Below are 21,553 nucleotides of genomic sequence, written 5' to 3'. Positions count from 1 at the left end.
TAAATCCAAATGGCATAGTGTGTATATTTATATTCAGTAGTATGTAACGGCATTAATGCTTGAGAACCCCACACACCTGTGCTGTAGGTGGTCATACCAACACATTTAGCACAATAAATAGCCAACATGTGAGTAAGTGATCTTTTGCCCAGGTCAGCAGCAAAGGTGAAAACAACATTAAAACTCCTTGCAAGCTGGTTATTTCTGATACCTATCTGTGGAGTCCAGGACCCCCTGCCATTAAAGGTTACCCCCAGATAGTTAACTTTAGCCATATCTTTAAGAGGTGCTGCCTGGAGCTTAACTGGCTTCAGGTCAAACCTATGACCACAAGACATTACAAACGGCTTACTAGTGTTACTCTTCATATCTAGCCCTTCCATAAAAGAAGCAGAGGCATTCAGGAGATGCTGCAGAGCTACCACTGTAAGACCCATGATGACAGCATTGTCTGTGTATCATAGAAATACTTAACCATGGTTAAAATGTAAATGGCCAAACTCCCTTTTGAGTGCCAAGAGGGTGGTGAAGTGCTGGTAGATGGAATGCGCTAAACCCATTAGTATGGGCAGGCAGGATAGACCATGTTCTGTAGGCATAAAATCAATTGGGAATGCACAAACTCGGTCTAAGAGTGGGCCTTGATTTTGCTTTTAATTCTGGCCACGTTCTACACTAACAAGAAAAATGTAGGGAGGTGGGCGCGTCCAGGGTTTCCGTCAGGCCATTGTACACCTCCATCTTGTGTTCTATCCAAGACCGAACAATCAGGCAGTCTGTAAGATGTGGTAAGAATTTCCAAGCCCTGCCCACCATCTACGAATTTGGGGCCTGATTCACGAGCAGCCCCTGAGTCGTGTGCTAAGTCTGCACTTGGGGTGATATCTCCACACTACAGTTTCTCATAGCGGAGATACCTCCCTAAATGCAGAGCCTCCACCATGACTGTGGAGGCTCTTTGTGAATTGTGTTCTTGGTCTCCTGAGGCGAATAAGAAGGTGTAGGAAAAACATGTGGGAATCCGGTGTCCGTATTTGAGACTGGGCATGCCGTTACACCTGACCCATAATTCACCAGGGAGTGCCTTTTTTGAGCTTCATCTGTGATGCATTGGCTGCTGGTTGCCGGAGGTAGACTACAACTTCAGAATGTCTCAGTTAGGGGCACATCAATTATATGAGGCAATAAAACTGATCATCAGCACATGACAAAAGTATTACGCCAAATAAGTGTCCCAACACTCTCAGGATAGCATTGTAAAAGAAGTAAGGTGATTGTTTTAATGCAATATTCTCACTGTATAATAATCAAACCAAGGTTATCTGATAACAGGTGTGAAGAACGAATGAAGTAAATTAAACCAATTTTCCACAGTTGACTAGTACGGGATGGTCGAAGAGTACATGTACAAATCACATTTTGTCACTTCCACCACATGCTGTTATATTTTTAAACCATTCTAGAAAATACACATAATGGGTGACCACCCATTTTCCAATTTAAAAGATAATTTTGTGACATTGATGCTTCCTTTAAAGCAACAGTCCTTTTATTGCCTGTGAGCACTGTAATTTATGATGTGCTGTTCAGTGAAGAACATTTATTGAAGCGGTTCGGGCAAATTTGTAAATTTTGTTACTAATATTGGCATGTTTTAAATATCACAGCACTTCTGAACCAAGCAGTTGAAGACAAGTCACTCATTTTTTCACTCACTGTCACTTGATTTTGCATTCACTAACTATTTCCCTAATTCATCCTAACAATGTAATTTGTTGTTTTTTCATACTCTACATTTCCTAATTCACCCAAACAATGTCAGTCCGATAATCTCTATTTTCATCATGAGTGTGTTACTGTTTGACAATGTCAGCCATGGACAGGTCCATTTTATCAATCTCTCACATGGATATATAGCTATGACCAAAGAGATGGTTACTAACTATCTCATATTCACTCACATGCATCGAGGACACATTTGTTAAATTTTTCCCTTATACCCTCCTATTTTCCTGAAATTCTATTTGTTGACAGTAGGACTCTGTGCTCTTTATTACTAGGTAACTAGGACTGAAGTACTTGTGCTCACTCTCTAAAACATGATAAAATTGGCTTACACCCGATTGGCATATTTAGCTTACTTGTAAGACCCTAGTAAAGTTGAATGCCATATACTGAGGACTGCAAATAAATATTTCTAGTGAGCCTTCAGCACTTATTACGCCACCCACTTAAGTAGCCCCTTAAACCTTGCCCCAGGTCTACCATTGAAGCCTGTGTGTGCAATATTAAACTGCCATTTTGACCTGGCAAAATAAACATTGTGCCATGCCTAAACATTCCTTTATAATGCATATAAATCACCCCTACGGGAAGCCTTAAACAGCCCGTAGGGCAGAGTGCATTGTATTAAAAAAAGTTTGACATGTACTTTTAAGTTTACATGTCCTGATAGGAAAAGTTCTTAAACTCTTTTTCACTTTTGTGAGGCCTTCCTCTCCTATAGAATAGCATTGTGTTCCCTTATTACATTTAATAAGTGATAAAATTGGGAGCAGGTAGGAAAGTCATGTTTGGTGTCTGAGAATTGTAATGTAAAACCCTCTTTAATGGTAAAGTTGGATTTTACTTCACAATTCTGAAAATGATTGCAGAAAGTTGCATTTTCTTGTCCAAAACATTTGGTGCTTGCAGCCTGTTCCATGGGTCACAAGACTAGGCATAAATGGCATTTGTGTATTCCTCCCAGACAGTATCACAACAGAGGGTCTGGTTGTTGGCAGGATGGGCCATTTCAAACTTGATGGGGGCAGAGCTGTCACCTACCACAATTCCACTTTAAAAGCATTGGCTCAGCTCACACAAAAAGGACTACGCACTAGCTTATTGCACCCCTAGACAGACTTGGGATCAGGACAGAAAGGCTGGAAACACCAAACATCTCTGTAGGGGGAAAACTCCAGAAGCTTCACCCTTTAAGTGGGCACCAGGTATAACAATGAGACCTTCAGACCCACTCTTCAGTCCACTTGTGGACCTGTGGATACTAGAGAAGAAAGACGCCTTGCTGCCCTGGTGCTTGAGGCCTGCCCTGCCAGCTGAAAAGGAAGACTGGACCTACTCCCTTCATCTCAGGCTGAAGTGACTCCTAGGGTGAACTGATTGACCACCTGTTCTGACCTAGAGGGACACAACAAGCTCCAGAAACCCCTCTGCAACTGCCCAGCTTAGCTGCTGCAACTGGACATGCCTGGACCTGCAACTGGATCTGCCTGCCCGACTGGCCTCTGCTGGAGTGAGTTCTAATGTAGCATCAGTTGAGCTCCTCCTTGAAGAAAAGGAGACATATTGAAGATTTGGGCTCTTTGTGACCGGGAATAGGCCTGTTGGTGCTAATATCTTGCCACCCTTGCTGACCGTCACATTGAAGCTCCGATGAACCTGACTCTTCTAGCTACAGGGACCACCAGTGACGCTCAGCAATGAAAGATCTGCACTTTGCGCAACAGCATTAACAACTTGGGTTCAGTCAAAGAGCCAAGTTTTGAGATCCTTCCTACATTGGGTCAGTGACTGGTAAAGCCTGATGTGGAGAGGCAGGTTGTTCCAGGTTTTGGCAGCGAGGTAGGAGTAGGATGTTCCTACGGTACTAGTCTTGTGGCTAAAAGGGACAGTGGCAAGGGCCATTTCGGCAGAGTGGAGGTGTCTGATGCGCAAGTGAAATGATAGGCGGTGATTCAAGTATGCTGGTCCTGCATTGTGGAGAGATTTGTAGTTGTGTGTGAGGAGCTTGGCCGTGACTCTTTTGTTGAGTGGGAGCCCGTGGTATCAGAATGAGAGACCGCTACCTCAAGGTCAACTCAGGTCAGACAGCAGTCCTCATCCTGGGGCACAACACCTCCGCTTGGGAAGACTCCAGGTGGCCCTAAGCATTAGGAATCCCCCACACCCATGGACCACACACAAAACCTTTGCATCATATAGGACTTCTTGCTCCCAATGAATCACCAGATCAACACTGTCTCCTCATCATTCTTCCAGACTCTTCACCTGCTTCGAAAGACCATTCAGATGGATCCCCACTGAGGCCAGAAAGACAGTCACCCATGCCTCATCAGTAGCAGACTCAACTACGGCAATGCACTCTATGCAAGTTCATACTTGTGTTTGTGCAGCACCATACTGTGATTAGTATAACACTACAATCACAAATACATAATTTAACCTCAGAGGTGACTTCTTTTCAAATTCCCTGTAGTTTTTGATCTGCTATTTTTGGCTATGTTTCTTCCTTTTCCAAATGAAAGTTTTTTCCTCCTCCTTTGTGCCTAAAATGGGGATGGAGCTGCTCATGCTCCCGCCTGTTTTTTTTTTATGCTACTGCGAACACCATCCACAACACTCTCCCTGCCTTAACAGGTTTGAAATGATCACAAGGCCTCTTTTTCTCACTGACTGTATACATTGTACTCTGGGCTGGGATATTCCCTGGCTGACTTATTTTAAACATACTTTGCTTACTCTGGACGAATCTAGTTTGTTTGACAATCCTGCATCTGAACCTAAGGCTAATAAGATAACAGTTAAACTATTGTTTCTGGATAAATGTTGCACTGCATGGGAATGTCTAGAAATGAGCAAACCACTTGTATTTAACTATTCCGTTTTGATCAAATGCTGTTCTAGAGCCTTATTTAACATATATGACCAATAATTTGGAAAGATTTCTACTGTTAAAACTCAGGGCGGGTACCATATGTCATGTTTTCCGCTGGGTCATTATGGCAGTTTAACCGATAAGAAATGCACCTGCCACAATGTTTCCACCTGGTATTTTGCATATTGTATACACCTTTTAGAATATGTTATCTATCATTACTTTGTACGCCTTACAATTGTAAACAATGTAGAGTCACCCTTAAGTTTCTACCATATTTGCCAATTAGTGATGTCTGTTTTAGAGTTATCAGTTTTTTTTAAGGCAGCTGTGTTTTACCGGAAAAGTCTTGATCCCTCGTTAATGTGTCTTCATATTGCTGCTTATAATTGTCATATGTCTATTTTTAGAATTCTTTTATGTTTATCTTTTATGATTGTCTTTGACAATTGAATAAAGAGAGGTTTGCCTTTGACTACTGAATGGCACACATTCTGGACCAAGATCTAGTTTTCTGCCAAATGTGGTTTAGTGTAGTTCAGCCTTTTGGGCTGTAGCTGTGTCTAAGTTTCCCATAGAAAAATGAATGAGAAAACGTGTTTGGGAGCCCCCCTTTCTCTTGGTCCCTGCTTGATGGGTCATCTCAAAAGTTTCCAGGTTGAAGCTGAGGTGAAAGAATGTTTTAAAAAAAAGTTTTATAAAAAATGTGTTAAATGGCGCCAAAGTTGTGTCCTATGGAAACTCAAACCTAACTATATACATGTATGTTTGTATGTATGTATGTGAGTGTGTATATATATATATATATATATATATATATATATATATATATATATATATATATATGTATATATATATTCACTGAAAAAACCATAGGTTTCAGGCATTATATAGTTAGGAATTAGCATTTAAAAAACCTTGCAAATTCACTGAAAAAACCATAGGTTTCAGGCCTTATATAGTTAGGAATTAGCATTTTAAAAACCTTGCAAATTCACTGAAAAAAACATAGGTTTCAGGCCTTATATAGTTAGGAATTAGCTTTTAAAAAACCTTTGAAATTCACTCAAAAAACTATACGTTTTAGGGGTGTTATAGTTATTTCCTTTTCACTGAGCAACAACCTCGTATCCATATTGCATTTAAGCAGTTATTAACATTTTTTAGTGCCATTATTTAATTTGTTTTACATTTTGCATTTGAGCAAATACTTAGTTGTTTTCTGACGTACCCGTAACATTGGGCAATAACATACACATGGATACACATCCACGTAGTCACACAATAAGGGTAGTAAGGGTTCTCATAGACTTTTCTGACATATTTTCCTGTTTATGAACAGGAAGGAAAACATTTTTTAATCACCAGTCATCAGGATTGGAGGGGAGTTTTAAAGAAGTATGGTGTTCAGTACCTTCACATCAACCACAGTGCACATTTTTCACGCACAGTCCCGCCATCCTGCCCCTCAGCACAGCCCCCTTTATGTCCCTCGACACCTCACACTGTGTGCATACGTTTTTATCCTTTTATCACAAAACAGCAGCCGCCTTCTACAGTCTGTACCTTCACAAGCTTCAATAACCTTGACTTAGCGAGCACGGTACACTACAGTACCTCACACAAAGGCAGACAATAACCATGAGCAGTTTGGCGCATCCTGCATTCTGGGCTCACGCACTGTCTCAGCCCGGTCTTTGACACTTTTTACACATGCTTCGCATTTCGGTCGACGTAATTTCACTTACACAGATTTGGCGGGTAGTTATTTTCCGAGACCCTGGTGGCTCATTAAGCATGGAACATTATCTCAGCCATTCCACTCAGACACGTGTCGAACGCTTTGTGATTTTGAAAGGCACGATTCTGTCTTCATTCAAATCCGTTGCTATTTTGCAATTTTTCCAGCAGGCGTTTCATTAGGTGTTATGTTGTGCTTTTAATTACTTCTTGTATGTTGCTTTAAGGCTCGTGTTAGAACGAGCTATCTTGTAGAATGTATTATACGAGTAGATTCGTATTCCATGTTGGGGCAGTTGAAGCCTGCCTGAGCGACTGTGCAGCTGTGCTTCCTGACTCCACCTGTTTACCCTGTACTTAGAATAAACTCCTTTGGAAAGGAAACCTGCCTTCTTTGATACTTTACAATTGGCGACGATTAGATGAGATTTGACACCCTACAGCCTACAACCTCGTGGAAATTATTTTTTTGATTTTTTTTTCACCATCAATCCATCAAAGGAAAAGGGAAACATAATCTATTGTTTCTCTCATCATCCGAATCATCGAAGAGTTTGGGACGTCCAAGGAACTGTGGGTTCGTATATTGTTTATTGTGGCTAGAACTTACTTGGCTCAAAGCTTCCGTTGGTTGCGCATGCCGGCATCTTTCAGTCGGGAGCCAAATTCTGAACACGGTCTCCTGACGCGCGACCACTACTTGCCATACGTCACTCACGCATTCTCCTTGACCGCGTGATGACATAATCGCGCCAGGTCACGCTGCGTGACCCTGCGTGGCGACCATCTTGGATTGGTCGGGGAATTTTTGGCATTTCCTCCACCGAGACGGAAAAAAAATTATCACAAAAACAAATGAAAAACGAACTTTGACGAAGCGATGCTGAGCTTTTGACTTGTAATTTTGTACAAATGACTTCATTCGAAGAGGGTAAAAGTAAACAGGTGAGATTGTCGGGGCACTCGTTTTGATTTTATTACAAAGTATATTTATTACAAAATTGGGTATTTTTGATTAGACCCTTTCATACTCTATAAGTACTATATATATGGATTCTGGGGATCAAACCCAAAGTGAAAGTGAAGAAGTAATGGCTCAACAAAGTTTTGTTATTAGCCCCCCACAACCTTTTTGGGCTACTGGTTCACAACCAGACATGAAGTGGGTGGAATGGAAGGAGTATTTTAATAATTACATCTGTGCAATTGATGAAAATACTAAAATGAAACCAGAACAAAAGAAAAGAATACTTTTACATTCTCTGGGTCCTAAAGGATTAAAGACATATTCACGTATGCAAAAGTTAGCTGATGCTGATTCAAGTGAATTTGACAATGCCATTGCGGATATGGACAGATATTTTGCGCCTAAAGTATGCATACACGTGAGACACAAATTCTTCCAAAGAAAACAGAAGAAGGATGAATTGGTGGATGAATGGGTTGATGACCTTAAAAAACTTACAATTGACTGTAAGTTCAGAGACTTACATGATGAACTTATTCGAGATCAGCTGGTTATGCACAATGAAAATTCTCCAATTCAAGACCGCCTGTGGGTGAATGGCGATGCACCTCTTGATGATGTACTTGCAATAATGAGGAAATCGGAAATGTCGGGGAGATGTGCCACAGTTGTTAAAGATACCATTAAAGATCTGGACAAGGCATCACCTGCTGTTTTCAAAATCCAAGGAACACCTAAATATCAGAATAAGCAAATTCTGAATAAAAATTTTGGTCAACCTTTCAAGAATCAAGGGATGGACAATAAAATGGAGGATAAAAGGTGTTACCGATGTGGCAGCAAAGAACATATGGCTTACTACAAGTCGTGCCCTGCCCTACGGAAAAAGTGTAGTGTTTGTGGTCTTATAGGCCATTTTAGCAAAATGTGCCGTAGGCGCACTAATGTCAAATGCATTTGGAATGAGGACGGGTGCGTGAACGAGAGTAGTGAAGATGAGGAGAGTTGTGTAAAAAATGTAAGAGGAAATTACATGTTAAACATTACTGAGGAAGGCAACTACATGTTGAACATTACTGATGAAGCTATGGAGGGCAAACCTATATGTGAAGTCTCTTTTGGTGGTATAAAAGTTAAAGTATATGCAGATTCAGGGTCTCCATATACGATTATCAACGAAGAGATATGGAAAAAGAACTTCACACAGAAAATAGGGGATAAATTAAATGCCTCAGATGTTAACCCGGTAAGTTATACAGGAGGTAAAATTGACCTTTTGGGTTTTAGATGGCTCACTTTCATTTTTAAAGGTAGGGTGACAAGAGGCAAGTTATACATATCTAAAAAAGGACCTTCTGTCCTGGGGTGGTATGACCAGAAGAATCTCCATATCATTTTAGACCCTAATAGCAAAGAAAAGGTACTAGTGGTAGATGAATGTAGCAAATTGGAAGATATAGTGAAGAGAAAAAATTCTCCAATGTGGTGAGTGGACAGTTAGGCAAACTTAAGGGTTTTGAGCATAGAATCATGCTCAAAGGGAATGCACAACCCAAAGTGCATAAGGTTAGACCTATTCCCTTATTAATAAGAGACGAAGTAAAGAAAGAAATTCAGGGCTTATTAGCCAAAGGAATTATCGAGGAAGTGGACTCATCGGAGTGGATTAGTCCAGTAGTGGTAGCAAGAAAATCTAATGGTAAAATCCGTTTGTGTATTGATTTACGCCACCTTAATCAGAATATTGTGATTGAACGTTTTCCCTTACCAAAAATTAACGAGATGGTTTCCTCCTTGAGGGGAGCGACCTGGTTTTCCACAGTAGACCTTTCCGCTGCCTACCACCAAGTAGTTTTGGAACCTGAATCTAGGCATCTAACAGCCTTCATTACACCGTTTGGCTGTTTTCAATTTATTAGGATGCCATTCGGCCTTGCATCTGCTGCTGCAGTGTTCCAACGCTTAATGCACAAGTTATTTGGTGATATGGATGGCATTTGTTTCTTTCAGGACGATGTTCTGATTGCAGGCACCGACAAGGAAGATCATGACATGAAACTATGGAAGGTTTTTAACACACTTAATTCAGCTGGGTTGACAGTTGAGCTATCTAAATGCAAATTTGGCGAAAGAAGTGTTTCATATCTGGGCCATATAATTAGTGAGGAGGGTGTCAGACCAAAAACTTCACTAATAGAAAGTATTGTTAACTCACCTGCACCTGATTCTAAAGAAGAGATCAAATCTTTTTTGGGTATGGCTGAGTATTGCGCCAAGTTCATTAAGAACTTCGCTTCTAAAGTATATAACATCAGGTCCTTGCTGAAGAAAAATGTGAAATTTGAATGGTCTAGAGAATGTGAGAAAGAGTTTACAGAAATCAAGTGGGAGTTGCAGAAAGTGAGTGCCTTGTCTAGTTTTGACCCTAATTTGGACTGTTGTCTGACTACTGATGCAAGCGATAAAGGGTTGGGCGCAGTTTTGTCACAAGTGGATGACGAAGGTAAAGACAGAATCATCTTATTTGCATCCAGAGCCTTGTCGCCAGCTGAAAGCAGATACCCTATCATTGAGAGGGAAGCTTTGGCTTGCGCTTGGGCTTTGGAACACTTTCGTGCATTTGTTTGGGGGAAAATGGTTCACATCAGGACGGATCATAAACCGTTAGTCCACATTTTATCCACTGATGGCACTGCTACTGCTTCTGCTAGGCTGGCAAGGATTTCTATGCGCATGAAAGAATACATTTACAGTATCACATATGTTCCGGGGAAAGACAATGTTGTTGCTGACTGTCTGTCAAGACTTCCTTCCCCTCTGGAAGAATGCGTTGACGATCCTTGGGAGAACATTAGTGTGGCGTTTATACATGATTCTGGGTTCCCAGCGATTAGCAGGGAGGATTGGATAAGAGAACATAATGCAGATAAAGTATTAATAGAAGTCTCAAAATTCATTTGTCAAGGATGGCCAAAAGAAAAATTGTTATCTGGCTCTGTGAAGTTGTTCTGGGAGATACGATCTGAATTATCTATTGAGAAGGAAGTTTTATTGAGAGGGGATAGAATTGTTCCACCTTCTGGGTTGAGAAGAAAGATCCTACAGTTGTGTCACGAGGGACATTTCGGTATAGTAAGGACTAAGTTAGCAGTTAAAAGTTTGTTTTGGTGGCCCAAAATTGACAGTGAGGTAGAAAATTTTGTCAGAGGTTGCCCTGTTTGCAGTTCTGCAGACAAATCTTTGAGGACTTTGAGACCAGCTATGAGTGATGGACTCATTCCTAACATGCCTTGGGAAACCATTGCTGTGGACATATTTGGTCCAGTGGGAGACCCGAAAGAATATGGGTTGGTTGCTATCGATTTGTTTACCAAGTGGCCTGTAGTTAAATTCGTGGACAGGGTAGATACTCTGGCTGTGTTGAAATTTTTAGATAAGATTTTTGTAGTGGAAGGTTTACCGGTAAATATCTTGACAGACAATGGTGTACAATTCATGTCTAGAATTGCGAAAGATTATTTTGTGAAATGTGGTATTACACACAAAACGACCTCATTGTATAATCCCAGCGGGAATGGAACTGTTGAACGCTTCAACAGAGTGATTAAAGGTATTTTACAAGCTGCAAATTACAAGGGGTTAGATTGGAAAGTGGAAATACAGAAGGCTGTCTGGTCTTACAAAGTGACTTTGAATAGTTGCACAGGAATTTCTCCCTTTGTGATGATGAGAGGCAGGTTACCCAGGTGTAAGGTTAATCCTAGCTGGTTATTTAAAGACAATGTACAACAGTGGTCACCGATTGAGGTCAAGAGGAATTTAGAATTAGTACATGACAAGAGTAAGACTTACTATGATCAGCGCCATAGTGTGAAAGATGTCATTGTAAAAACTGGAGATTGGGTCAGGATTAAAAAACCTTACAAAGTTTTGAAAGGGGAGAATAAATTTGATTCGCCTAAACAGGTTCTCGAAGTTCTTAGGAATTCAGTCAGATTAAGTGACGGCAAAGTATGGAATTTGAAAGATGTAGCCTTAGATATTGTTCAGAATCATAGGGAGAGTGAGATTGTGAAAGACAAACGTACTGACTTTGATTGGGTTGAAGATTATTTTCATGGCAGCGAATTACAGTCCCATCTTGCACCTAATATTTCCCTTCCTCAATTAAGGGAGGGAGAGGTGGTAACTGGTTCTCCAGTTTCTCCTGAATGTCAAGTCAATAAATCTTTGCATGAACCTTGTAATGCTGAACATGGACCCAGCTCTATTGACACCAGTCGTGTGTGTGAAAATAGTGTTAATAGTGGTATAGTTACAACACCCACATTACCTGCTGTTAAAGTTTCCAATAGGACGCGTATGTTGCCGTATTGGTTAAAGGACTACGTTAAGTAAATTATTAAGATTTATTTCAATTTCTTTTTCTTTATTTTGTTGTTTTTCTTCTTTGAAATTCATTAGTTATTATTGTGAGGGGGGGGGATGTGTTATGTTGTGCTTTTAATTACTTCTTGTATGTTGCTTTAAGGCTCGTGTTAGAACGAGCTATCTTGTAGAATGTATTATACGAGTAGATTCGTATTCCATGTTGGGGCAGTTGAAGCCTGCCTGAGCGACTGTGCAGCTGTGCTTCCTGACTCCACCTGTTTACCCTGTACTTAGAATAAACTCCTTTGGAAAGGAAACCTGCCTTCTTTGATACTTTACATTAGGGTTTCAATCCGAGCGTCCTAATCTTTCCATTGAAGTATGTGATGTCAAATCTGATGTCTGTTTGTGATATCTTTGTACATCAGTAATTGCAAGCAGTGACGGCGCACTTGTATTTAGTCAGTTCTCTCTGTTCGCTCATAAGCCTGTCATGACCTAGGTGAGCTTGTTTTCCTTTTTGCAGTAAAACAACATGTATGATGATGTCAATACGGAGTAAAAGATGTAGTAAATCCACTTACTCACTGCAATAGACACAGTAACCAGACTGCTGTTTTCACCTGTATATATTGTGCACATGTTCACACAGAGCACTATATGATCATGGCTGCATGTCTGGGAGCCGCAACGTGTCATTTTAAACTTTCATCATTATTCACACCAGTTTATGGAGTCTGTGCCCTTGTGTTGCGCCATAATTTCCTGTTGTGGCATTGGGATTACTTTGTGTTTTTTTTTAATATATATATATATATATATATATATATATATATATATATATATATATATATATATATATATATATTCCAGGAACTCCGTTGATTCATCCGTCACAACCAGGACAAAGATCGAACCGGACCCATATAAATATGTGTGTGTAATATGCTGATTTACTTCCACATTTCATTTTCCTGAATTTTTTTTAAGCATGGCAGAGAATGGGTTTGGCGAAGATCAGTAGGCATCAGCTGCGGCCCGTGGAGGGAGCTACGGTGGGGCAGGAAGGCGGGGAGGGGCAGGGTGGGGGGGGTGCTAAAAACCGGAGTATGGATAATTGGAGGTAAGTAAACAATTTAATAATTAAAACGAATTTCGTAGCGTGCCCTGCATTGCAAAATGCAAGGCAGTGCATGCTATGAAATTGGTTTTATTAATTAAATTGTTTACTTACCTCCAATTATGCATACTCCGGTGTTTAGCACCCCCCACCCAGCCCCTCCCCCGGCCCGCCTTCCTGTCCCACCGTAACTCCCTCCACGGGCCGTGGCTGGTAGGCATTACATTCCAAAGATTATGGCCATAGGTGGAAAAGGCCCCTCCTCCCCTTGAGTTCAGTTTATAGCAAGGTGATATCAGGTGCTCGCAATCTAGGCTCCTGAGGTTACTGGCTGTGATGCATGGTTTCATTCTATTAAGTAGAGAAGCAGGTGAAATTTGTGTCATCACTGACGTGTGAAGCAGACACTTTTAAACTGTATCTGTTGATTCCCTGGGAGGGAGCTCAGAGGTCCCTAGCTGCAGAGTTGTGGTCCCTTTTACAGCTGTATTCCAGACCTTCTTGAGTACACATTTCATAAACGGAAAGCACAGATTTGATAAACTGGGACCTCTGCATGAAAGTTGGTGCCACCAACTACTAGACTTCTATGATCTATGCAGAAGTAAGTGGGTTGCTTTAAGTGAAGCAGTTCATAGAACTAGTTATGCACCACTGTTTTGATTTGGGCATTGATATTTTTAACTTAGATTTCGGAAAATATTTTCCAAAGAGTTTAGAGGTGGGAAGAGACGTTATCCTAACCCATTCTTGTTTAGCTCGGTCTTTGAGCTGTTCAATTGAGCTCTTCACTAGCCGCTTATCTGCAGCCATCCACCTTTTGATTTTATTCCAGAAGTTCTTTTGCATTGTCATGGTGGTGAGCTCATAAGGTGACAGCAACATTTTAGTTTGGAGTCACCATCCTTTTTGGTATTTAAAATTGACTTATAATAATATTTCTTTACATAGTGGTGGCAATATCAGTTTTTCAGTTTTCTAGTTCTCTAGTTAAGCATCATCACCCTCTTCAAAGTGTGATCACTGATGAGGATGCAGTTAGGTGTGTATTCCACAAATATGGAACATGGCTAAAGGACCCTAGTAAGGGCAATAAACTGGCTATCATTGGTACTCCCAGTAACAGCGCCTGCATGTAAATTAAAGAACAAAACGGTCCATGTATGCTTCACGCCCCTGTCATTGATCTTTTTTAACTTAGAAAATTGGCAAACAGGAAGTGTTGGCATTAGTCCTGGTCATTTAATTGGCTCAGGCAATCTCAGCATTCACTATAAGGTATTCCCAAGAATTTGTATTTGAAAATGTAACCATGCTCATGTTATTAACTTCAGAAATATGGTGGGCTTTGTCAGATCTATAGAGAGTTCAATATGTGATCTTCTGATTATCCATACACAGACATTTAACTCACAGCGCCTTGACGCCTATGGGTTTAGTTTTTTATAAATCTCTATTAATAATAATAATAATAACTGTACTATCCTACAAGAGTATGCTTTAATATACATGTGTATTTCTGCATGGCACTAATGCCACACACTTCTACCAGACCTATGGACTCATAACAAGTCCATTTCTACTCCCTATTCACACAGAGACGTGCATTTCTGCTCAAATTAACATTGCACATTTTGCAGGAAAACAAGGCACATTTGGTAATTCCCACTCTTTAAAATTGCACTAGGAAAAACCTGTCGAAATGAGAAAAGTGTCTGGAATGGGTGAACATCTTCATAAATCAGTACTCATTAGAGATTAATTTGTACATCCCTCATTTAAAGGGTTAGAAACTGTAAACGGGAGAGGATCCTGCACCTAGTAATCACCACACCCTGTGGCAATTGAAGACGATCATGTCAACATCCTTAAGAAGGTTTACAACGGTTTTCATAGATCCCATGAAAGCCTTTTGCATTGCTGTGCAGCTGTGGGCATATATTTACAGACGGGGATGCAAGCCTGAATGGAACATGTTGAGATTAGAGCCATTCGGTTTTTTTTCTCAAAGACAGCCATCATTATAACTTGTGGCATGGAACAGTAACAGTGTGGAACGTATCTGTGCTTCATTCAATGCGTATGGAATGAATTCATACATGTGAATACAAATTGTATTTTCTTCTTGTTGCAGATGCGGGATCGGGATCTGGGGATGGAGGTAGGAGACATTTTAACAGCTCAACTTAAACCACTGTGTTCTGTTAACAGTGTGCTATGATTATGCCTCTGTATCTCTTCAACGTACCGATGAGCTCTCTCTGACAACAACGAATAGTAATTTTACACGGCTGCCAGGAAATTCCATGAGACACTATTATTTGAAAGAGAAAATAGTTTTGTTATTCTAGACTTGATTTATCACCATATCCCTTGGGAAAACATTCCTAGTGTTTGAATGTACTTTTTACCTGTTAAACTGTTCCATCGGGTAGGTGTTTAGCACAAGGTGAGCAGTCAGTGGAATAATGTGGTAATTTTCCATAAAATGCAAATGTGGGGTAAGCCTTTTCATGACAGGCTGAATGTTAGAGTTCCTCCATAAGACCTGATCAGTTAAGCTTATGTCTGCAGAACTGCAAGAGGTCTTCTGCTATTTCTCCAGTCAGATAATGTAATTAATTCTTTATTTGTATCATCTCACAGTCACTGTTGTATTCAGCTTATTTTCATGGCTAGTTGTATAGTATTTGATATATTTATCTTCGTATCAGTTTTCTGGTAGTTTCTGAAAGAGAAAGAAGCATTTAATAATACTGGCCATTTCCCTTGTTTGCGATTTATTATTGGAGGGTGAAAAGGATACATTTGGTGGGTGTATATTTTAATGATTGCGTTGTTGCATACATATGGCAAACGAAGATGAACCGTCACTAAAAGTGACGCTATTAGAATTTCCCGAGTGCAGCTGTCCTTTGGTCCCCCTATACAAGTGACACCAATACACTGTTAGAAAGATAAGTGCACGTCCCATTCTTTTCCTTGCCTGGGTCCTCTTTTTAATTGGATGAATCAATCTATTTTAATTGGGACGGAAAGCACATTTAGACGCCTCTGATCTTAAATAATGTACAGAGCTATGCCTCGCCATAAACAGAAAAAGACAAGCCCTTATTTGAGTGAAATAGTGCAAGAAGCTGTGGGCACATGTGCATCATTTATGCAATAAATTTCCCCTACACACAATTCCAAAAACATGCTCAAAATCTTATTTATTGTCGCCAACATTGTTAAAAGTAATTGACATACCCACACACTACTACGCTATGCGATTTCTTTGCTCTGAGATTGTTTCACTTTTCTCTTCTTTACGCTGTGTGCTCTGCCTGTTCAAGCACCTGGTTTGTTTTGCTAACTGTATTGTAATGATTTGTTTATTGACGTTCGAAATCCATTTTGTGTTCTTAAAGTATATTGTGTACATCTCATTAAATAGAATGTTTCTTATTTGATTCCATGTAACTTTTATTTCTGTGTGATTATTTGTTTGCTCGTGTTAGCAAAAACGAACTGTGAGCAATGAGCATGTCAAGAGATCTGTTGGGCTTTTTCTTTTAATCTTTGGCTCCCGTATTCGATGTACTCGAATTTTACTAAAGGCATTGTATCATTTTTGGAAGAACGTTGCATTAAAAAAAAAATCTAAAATCTTGTTACAAATTGTTCTATTAGTGGGTTTAGAAAACGCAATTGTACTCTGTTTACACTGGTCTGTTTTCAGGTCTTGTCTTGATTTGTCAATGTTCTGCATTTTATTTTATAATTTCTCCCTCGTCACTACTACCACTTCCAGGTCTATTTACTTACTTGATGGCCTAAAGAGCCTCTAAGTACCATCCTTCTTAGGATAAGAAGAGGACACTGGTGAAACATCAGGATGAATAAAACTCTATTTTTGTATAAAACCCACAGAAGCAAGCTATAGACCAAAGTGAAGAGGGGTACTAATAGCTATTTAGAACAGTGTCTACGAATGGTTTCTGTATTAAGATCAAATTAGATGTTTACAAGGTTCCACAAGTGTATCCTAAACTTAATGAATGTGAAAAAACAACTATACATCTATATAGAAGGAGAAAAGAACATGATCATGTATAACAATGAGATAGAGGCGAATTTAAATAAACAATTACTGTAGGGCATAGTATGATCAAGAACTGAGCAGTAGGAACATAAATGTAACATGTGCTCAGTGTGCAAACTAAACACACACTACTAATGTGAAAGTGGCACAAAAAGTGATCACACAACAGAAAGAAAACGGCGATAGATTCAATACATTATACATTTGCCAGGCTGTAAGCCATAATATGGGATTTGCTGAAGTTGGTGACGAGCTCCAATTTGCCCTTACAAGATACAAAAAACCTTACAATTTTGCTGAGAGAATTTGGTGTACAGGCCATAAAAAACACGCAATCAACATATAATAATGCTGGAATGTGGGTCTTCACCAGAACATCAACAGAGGCATTGCTTAGACAGGGGATAAGGTTATGGATACATAGAGTAAATAATAATGGGGCCAGGATACAACCCTGGCGTATCCCTGGAGATAAATCAAAAGTGTCAGTCAGTTCACCCTTAATACCATAACAAACTCTGGCTGGCAAGTTAACATGAAGAGTATGTAGAAAGCTTACCAAAGAAACTCCAACCTCCATAACCAACAAGGGTAGCCACAACTTGGTTTGATTGACACAATCTAATACAGTTGACAGGTCCATAAAGCTTAGGTACAGTGGGAAGCGCCTAGCAAAGATATACTTGCTCAAAATAGCATTTCTTTCAACCTAAATTTAAGGTGAGAAAATACAACCCTGCTTAATCTCTTCGCTGTGCTATCACTCAGTGAGATGGGTCAATAGCACTTAGGGACCTTTAGGGCACTTTTCTAAAAAATCAGGACAATCTTGGAGTGAGACCATGAGCTAGGTAACCTGTTACTCACAAATATGTTAAACACATTGGTAAGCAGAGCACCCATTACCTCAGGTTTACGCTCAATCAAATCATTGGGCATGCCATCATGCCCTGGTGCCTTGCCCACTGAACTTAAGTTAATAGCCAAGGAGACTACAGCGAAAGTGAATGACAAGCAAGCAGCACCCTCCAAACTACTCACTTTGCTGTTCTTTTGGAGTGCTGCAGCCTCTGTCTTATCCCAAATCTGCCATTAGCAAGTAATTTCTTCTCCTTTGTAATGTGTTTTTATAAAGTTTCCGTGACTTTGCAGCCTCAACATGAGTCCTAGGTTTGGCCGCCAAACCCTTCCTAAGATTACGGTTAGCTGTGGAGCATTTAGTTTTGAACCATCTAGGCAGAGCAGGAACATCCTTTGCTGGCTTCATTAGGCTGTCTTTTAATACATCGACAAAGATTTTCAAAATTAGCCAACATATTGTTCCCTTTCACAACTTCTGATAAGCAGCCAAGAAGGGTCCCTAGGTTGTCGGCAATAAGACAAACATAGAAATGCTCAAGTGCCAATAGGGATCAACATAAACTTTGGCCATCATTAGAAGAAGATGGCAGTGCAAGCTGTCGAACAGGGCAAATCACTTTTAATATTGGGATTCACCCTGTTACTACTAGGGCATTAGAGTCAATCGAGTCAGTTACCAAGATGTAGCCGTTGTTAAAAACGAGGGCATATGTAGAAATAATTTAGTCAATAGTAGAGGGATAACCGCGTCCTCTAAATGTTGGCACCGCTGAATCATCTGTCCTAAAAAGCTGGATAATGTTAATAGGATCACTTGCTGCCATATAGTATGCTAGCTCAACACCTTTAAGGTCCAAGTCTACAGCTTGGCCAATCACAGGTGCACCTTTGAAGCCACAGTGTTGAACCTTAGTTTGGTGTTAAAATAACCACATATGATACAGTTTGCTTGTGCTTCCCACCAACACCTTGGAAGCTTAAGTTCTTCTATGAAAGAAAACAATTTAGCAAAATTATCACAGGCTGCAGCAGTAACATCAGTACTATAAAAATTGATCAGATAAAAGTAAAAAGAACTCCTGGAGTCCTTAATCAGCAGAGTTTGAAAAGCTGAACAATTGGCATCCAATTCAACTACTAAAATATTAAGTGACATATTAAAACAAATTAAAATACTGTCCTTAGCTCGACCATGAGTAGAGGGAATGGTGGCAACTGAGAACCATAAAAATCCATCATACGATACAGGACAAGTGGCCCAGGTCTGTTAGAAAAGAATAACATCAAACCGACCAACAGTCGTAAACCAATCAGGATTGTTAATTTTGGCACTAATCTCTGCAGTGTTCCAACTAATTAATGAATAAGAGGAGGGCGCCAAGACACAGTGTGCCCAAGTGCTAAGTTGGTATCCTGACAAAAGCACCCTTGATTTAATTGACCTGATTCCTCACAGCGAGAGGCCTTCGCTCTCCTCTAATTTCTTTTATCTGCCAGCGAACCAGGACTAACCATAATGGTGTTGATAGTGGCGGCGTAAGTAGCAGGTGGCAAGTATCAAGCACTCCAATGGAATATGTAGGAAGAGTTGCCAAAGCAGAGGGACTGTTAACCGGATCCATATCAAGAGTGGGACCAGGATCAAGGCCCAGAAACAATCTGACACCACAGCCCTCTCCCAACATTCAATCAAAGCCTTTAACTGGTGCAGAAGCTGCTGAAGGTGCTACAGTTTCCTTGTGTCTAACCATGTTAGTACAGTGCCCCACAAACCCCACTGAACTACTGTTGCTTTTAAAAATGTAACTTTGTCACACTGGTCACACGCTGGTCGCTGCTACCCAAAAACTACACCAGAGAAACAATTGAGGCAAACAAGTAGAGAAATGAGTAAAGCTAAATAAAGGTAGATGTGGGAAGGTGTGGTAGGTATTTTAGTAAGTAAACACTACAATATAAGCTCAAACTTGAGCATAAACGGAGCTTAAAAAGAGAAGAGATATGAAAATAATAACCAAAATACATTTGCAAAATACATAGGACGCAGGCATGCAGACATAAAGGAAAGCAAAAAGGCAAGAAACTAAGACTTACCCGCTGCCAAACCATTAGTGGACAAGCTGGCAGGAGACGGAGAGAACAAAGTGTAGGCAAAATGCTAACAGCAGGCATCTGAAAACCTGTCTGAAAATGATGCCTGGGCCCCTTGCACCCTCTCCTCCTGATAACCAATGCTCGTCAAGCTCAGCCCTGCTCTCGCCTCTCTGATTTATCAGCCATGCACCAGCAAACAGCCACCAGGGAAGAGCGGGAATGTAGGCTGCATCAACAGCTACTCTGACCGCTCCAGCACATTGTTGCTCTCTCCAACATCATGCACCGCCTAGTGCCCACTGACGATGGTAGCTTATGCATAATTTGTTCCATAAACAAGTGAGAGTTTCTGTTATAACATTTTGCCCATGTATCAATATTTCTTTGTGTCCCTGGCAGTTGATTTTGGTGTTTTGAAAGTGTTTATTGTTTACTAGTCGCCACATGTTTTGTGAAACATATCAATATAAAATACATGTTTATGATAGTCACAAAATACAAAATGTTAAGGTTCAACTATGGGGAAACTAATACCTTGCTTTTCAAAGATAGCAAATAGGAGAAATAATAGAAATAACATCATAAATTATAAACTGTAAGCCTCCTCTCTCCAAGAGCTGCAATAATCTGCTTTTGCATTCTAATGTATGAATTTGAAAGTTGCATTGGATTGAAAAGGCTTAGCAATCATGTTTCTATTAGATGTGACCTCACCACTAACTGAAAACCTTGAGGGTTTATTACATTCTTACGTCATTTTCAGGGTGTGTTAACAAAATGAATGCAGTGTAATTGCCTTGCATGAAAGCACCTTGATGAAATATTGTATTGTTCTTTTTTCTATCAAATATTAAATTTGAATGAAATCATGCTAATTGTGTGTCAGTTATGACCATCAATTCCCTGAAAAATGACTGCACAATTAGTCACTAATCTAAGCCCTCATCAATTGTTCCTGGGTTCTTTGCATTCTAATTAAGAATCATCCATACATTGTACTTTAGGATCCAGTCATGGAATTCTCAACGAATGCCATGATTACTCCTAGGAACTTCCAGCTGCCTAAGCTTTCCAGTTGAACTTGTATGTTTAAGTACATGCAAATAAGTAAATGTGTCAGCAGCTCATTTACACATAAGTAAATAAAATACACACATATATGCATTTGTGCTTGGTAACTTTAGTTTTGCTTTGTAACAGAAAGTATATACTTCCCTGCACCCCGACAAATTGTAGGAATGCCCTCCCGCATCGTGGAATTGTGGTTTACGACAGCTTGTGCTGCCAAACATGTTGGGTGTACCGTGTAAGATTTACCTTCAAAAAGTAATGATGATTTCACTAAAATAAGTAAGAAGGAACATGATGATTGTGCTTAGCACATGAATGAACATTATTAAAAAGCCCATCACTAGTTTGTAAATTTTACTATAAGTAGTTGATTTTAAGAATTGTTAAACATAAAATAGCTTTTGTATAGGTTTTTGATATATGGTGTTTAATAAAATCTTTAATAAAGTAAACAAACGATAGTATTGATGAATAAGAAGCTATATATCGTATGTGTAGCTCCCCACTGAAATGAGTTGTATTTCAGTTAAATTGTATACCAGAAGGGTTACTGGTACAGTGAGTGTTGAGCAACTTGTGGGTAAAGGT

The 21,553-nt window shown here is 39.9% G+C and overlaps 1 protein-coding gene and 1 long non-coding RNA gene across 2 annotated transcripts in view; one reads left to right on the top strand and one right to left on the bottom strand.

Moving 5' to 3' along the window:
• LOC144822651 (uncharacterized) overlaps positions 1-6,542 on the bottom strand; it is a 147,751-nt gene extending 141,209 nt beyond the window's left edge. Inside the window, exon 1 of the long non-coding RNA XR_013608659.1 lies at positions 6,406-6,542. This is a non-coding gene — a long non-coding RNA (uncharacterized LOC144822651). The remainder of the gene's footprint in view (positions 1-6,405) is intronic.
• TMEFF2 (transmembrane protein with EGF like and two follistatin like domains 2) overlaps positions 1-21,553 on the top strand; it is a 937,676-nt gene that overhangs the window by 155,538 nt on the left and 760,585 nt on the right. Inside the window, exon 4 of the mRNA XM_078680410.1 lies at positions 14,990-15,016. Within this exon, the coding sequence (XP_078536536.1) occupies positions 14,990-15,016 (27 nt within the window). The remainder of the gene's footprint in view (positions 1-14,989; positions 15,017-21,553) is intronic.

Source organism: Lissotriton helveticus, chromosome 3_1, assembly GCF_964261635.1.
Source record: "Lissotriton helveticus chromosome 3_1, aLisHel1.1, whole genome shotgun sequence".
Lineage (NCBI taxonomy): Eukaryota > Metazoa > Chordata > Amphibia > Caudata > Salamandridae > Lissotriton > Lissotriton helveticus.
This window is presented reverse-complemented; position numbering and strand designations above follow the sequence as displayed.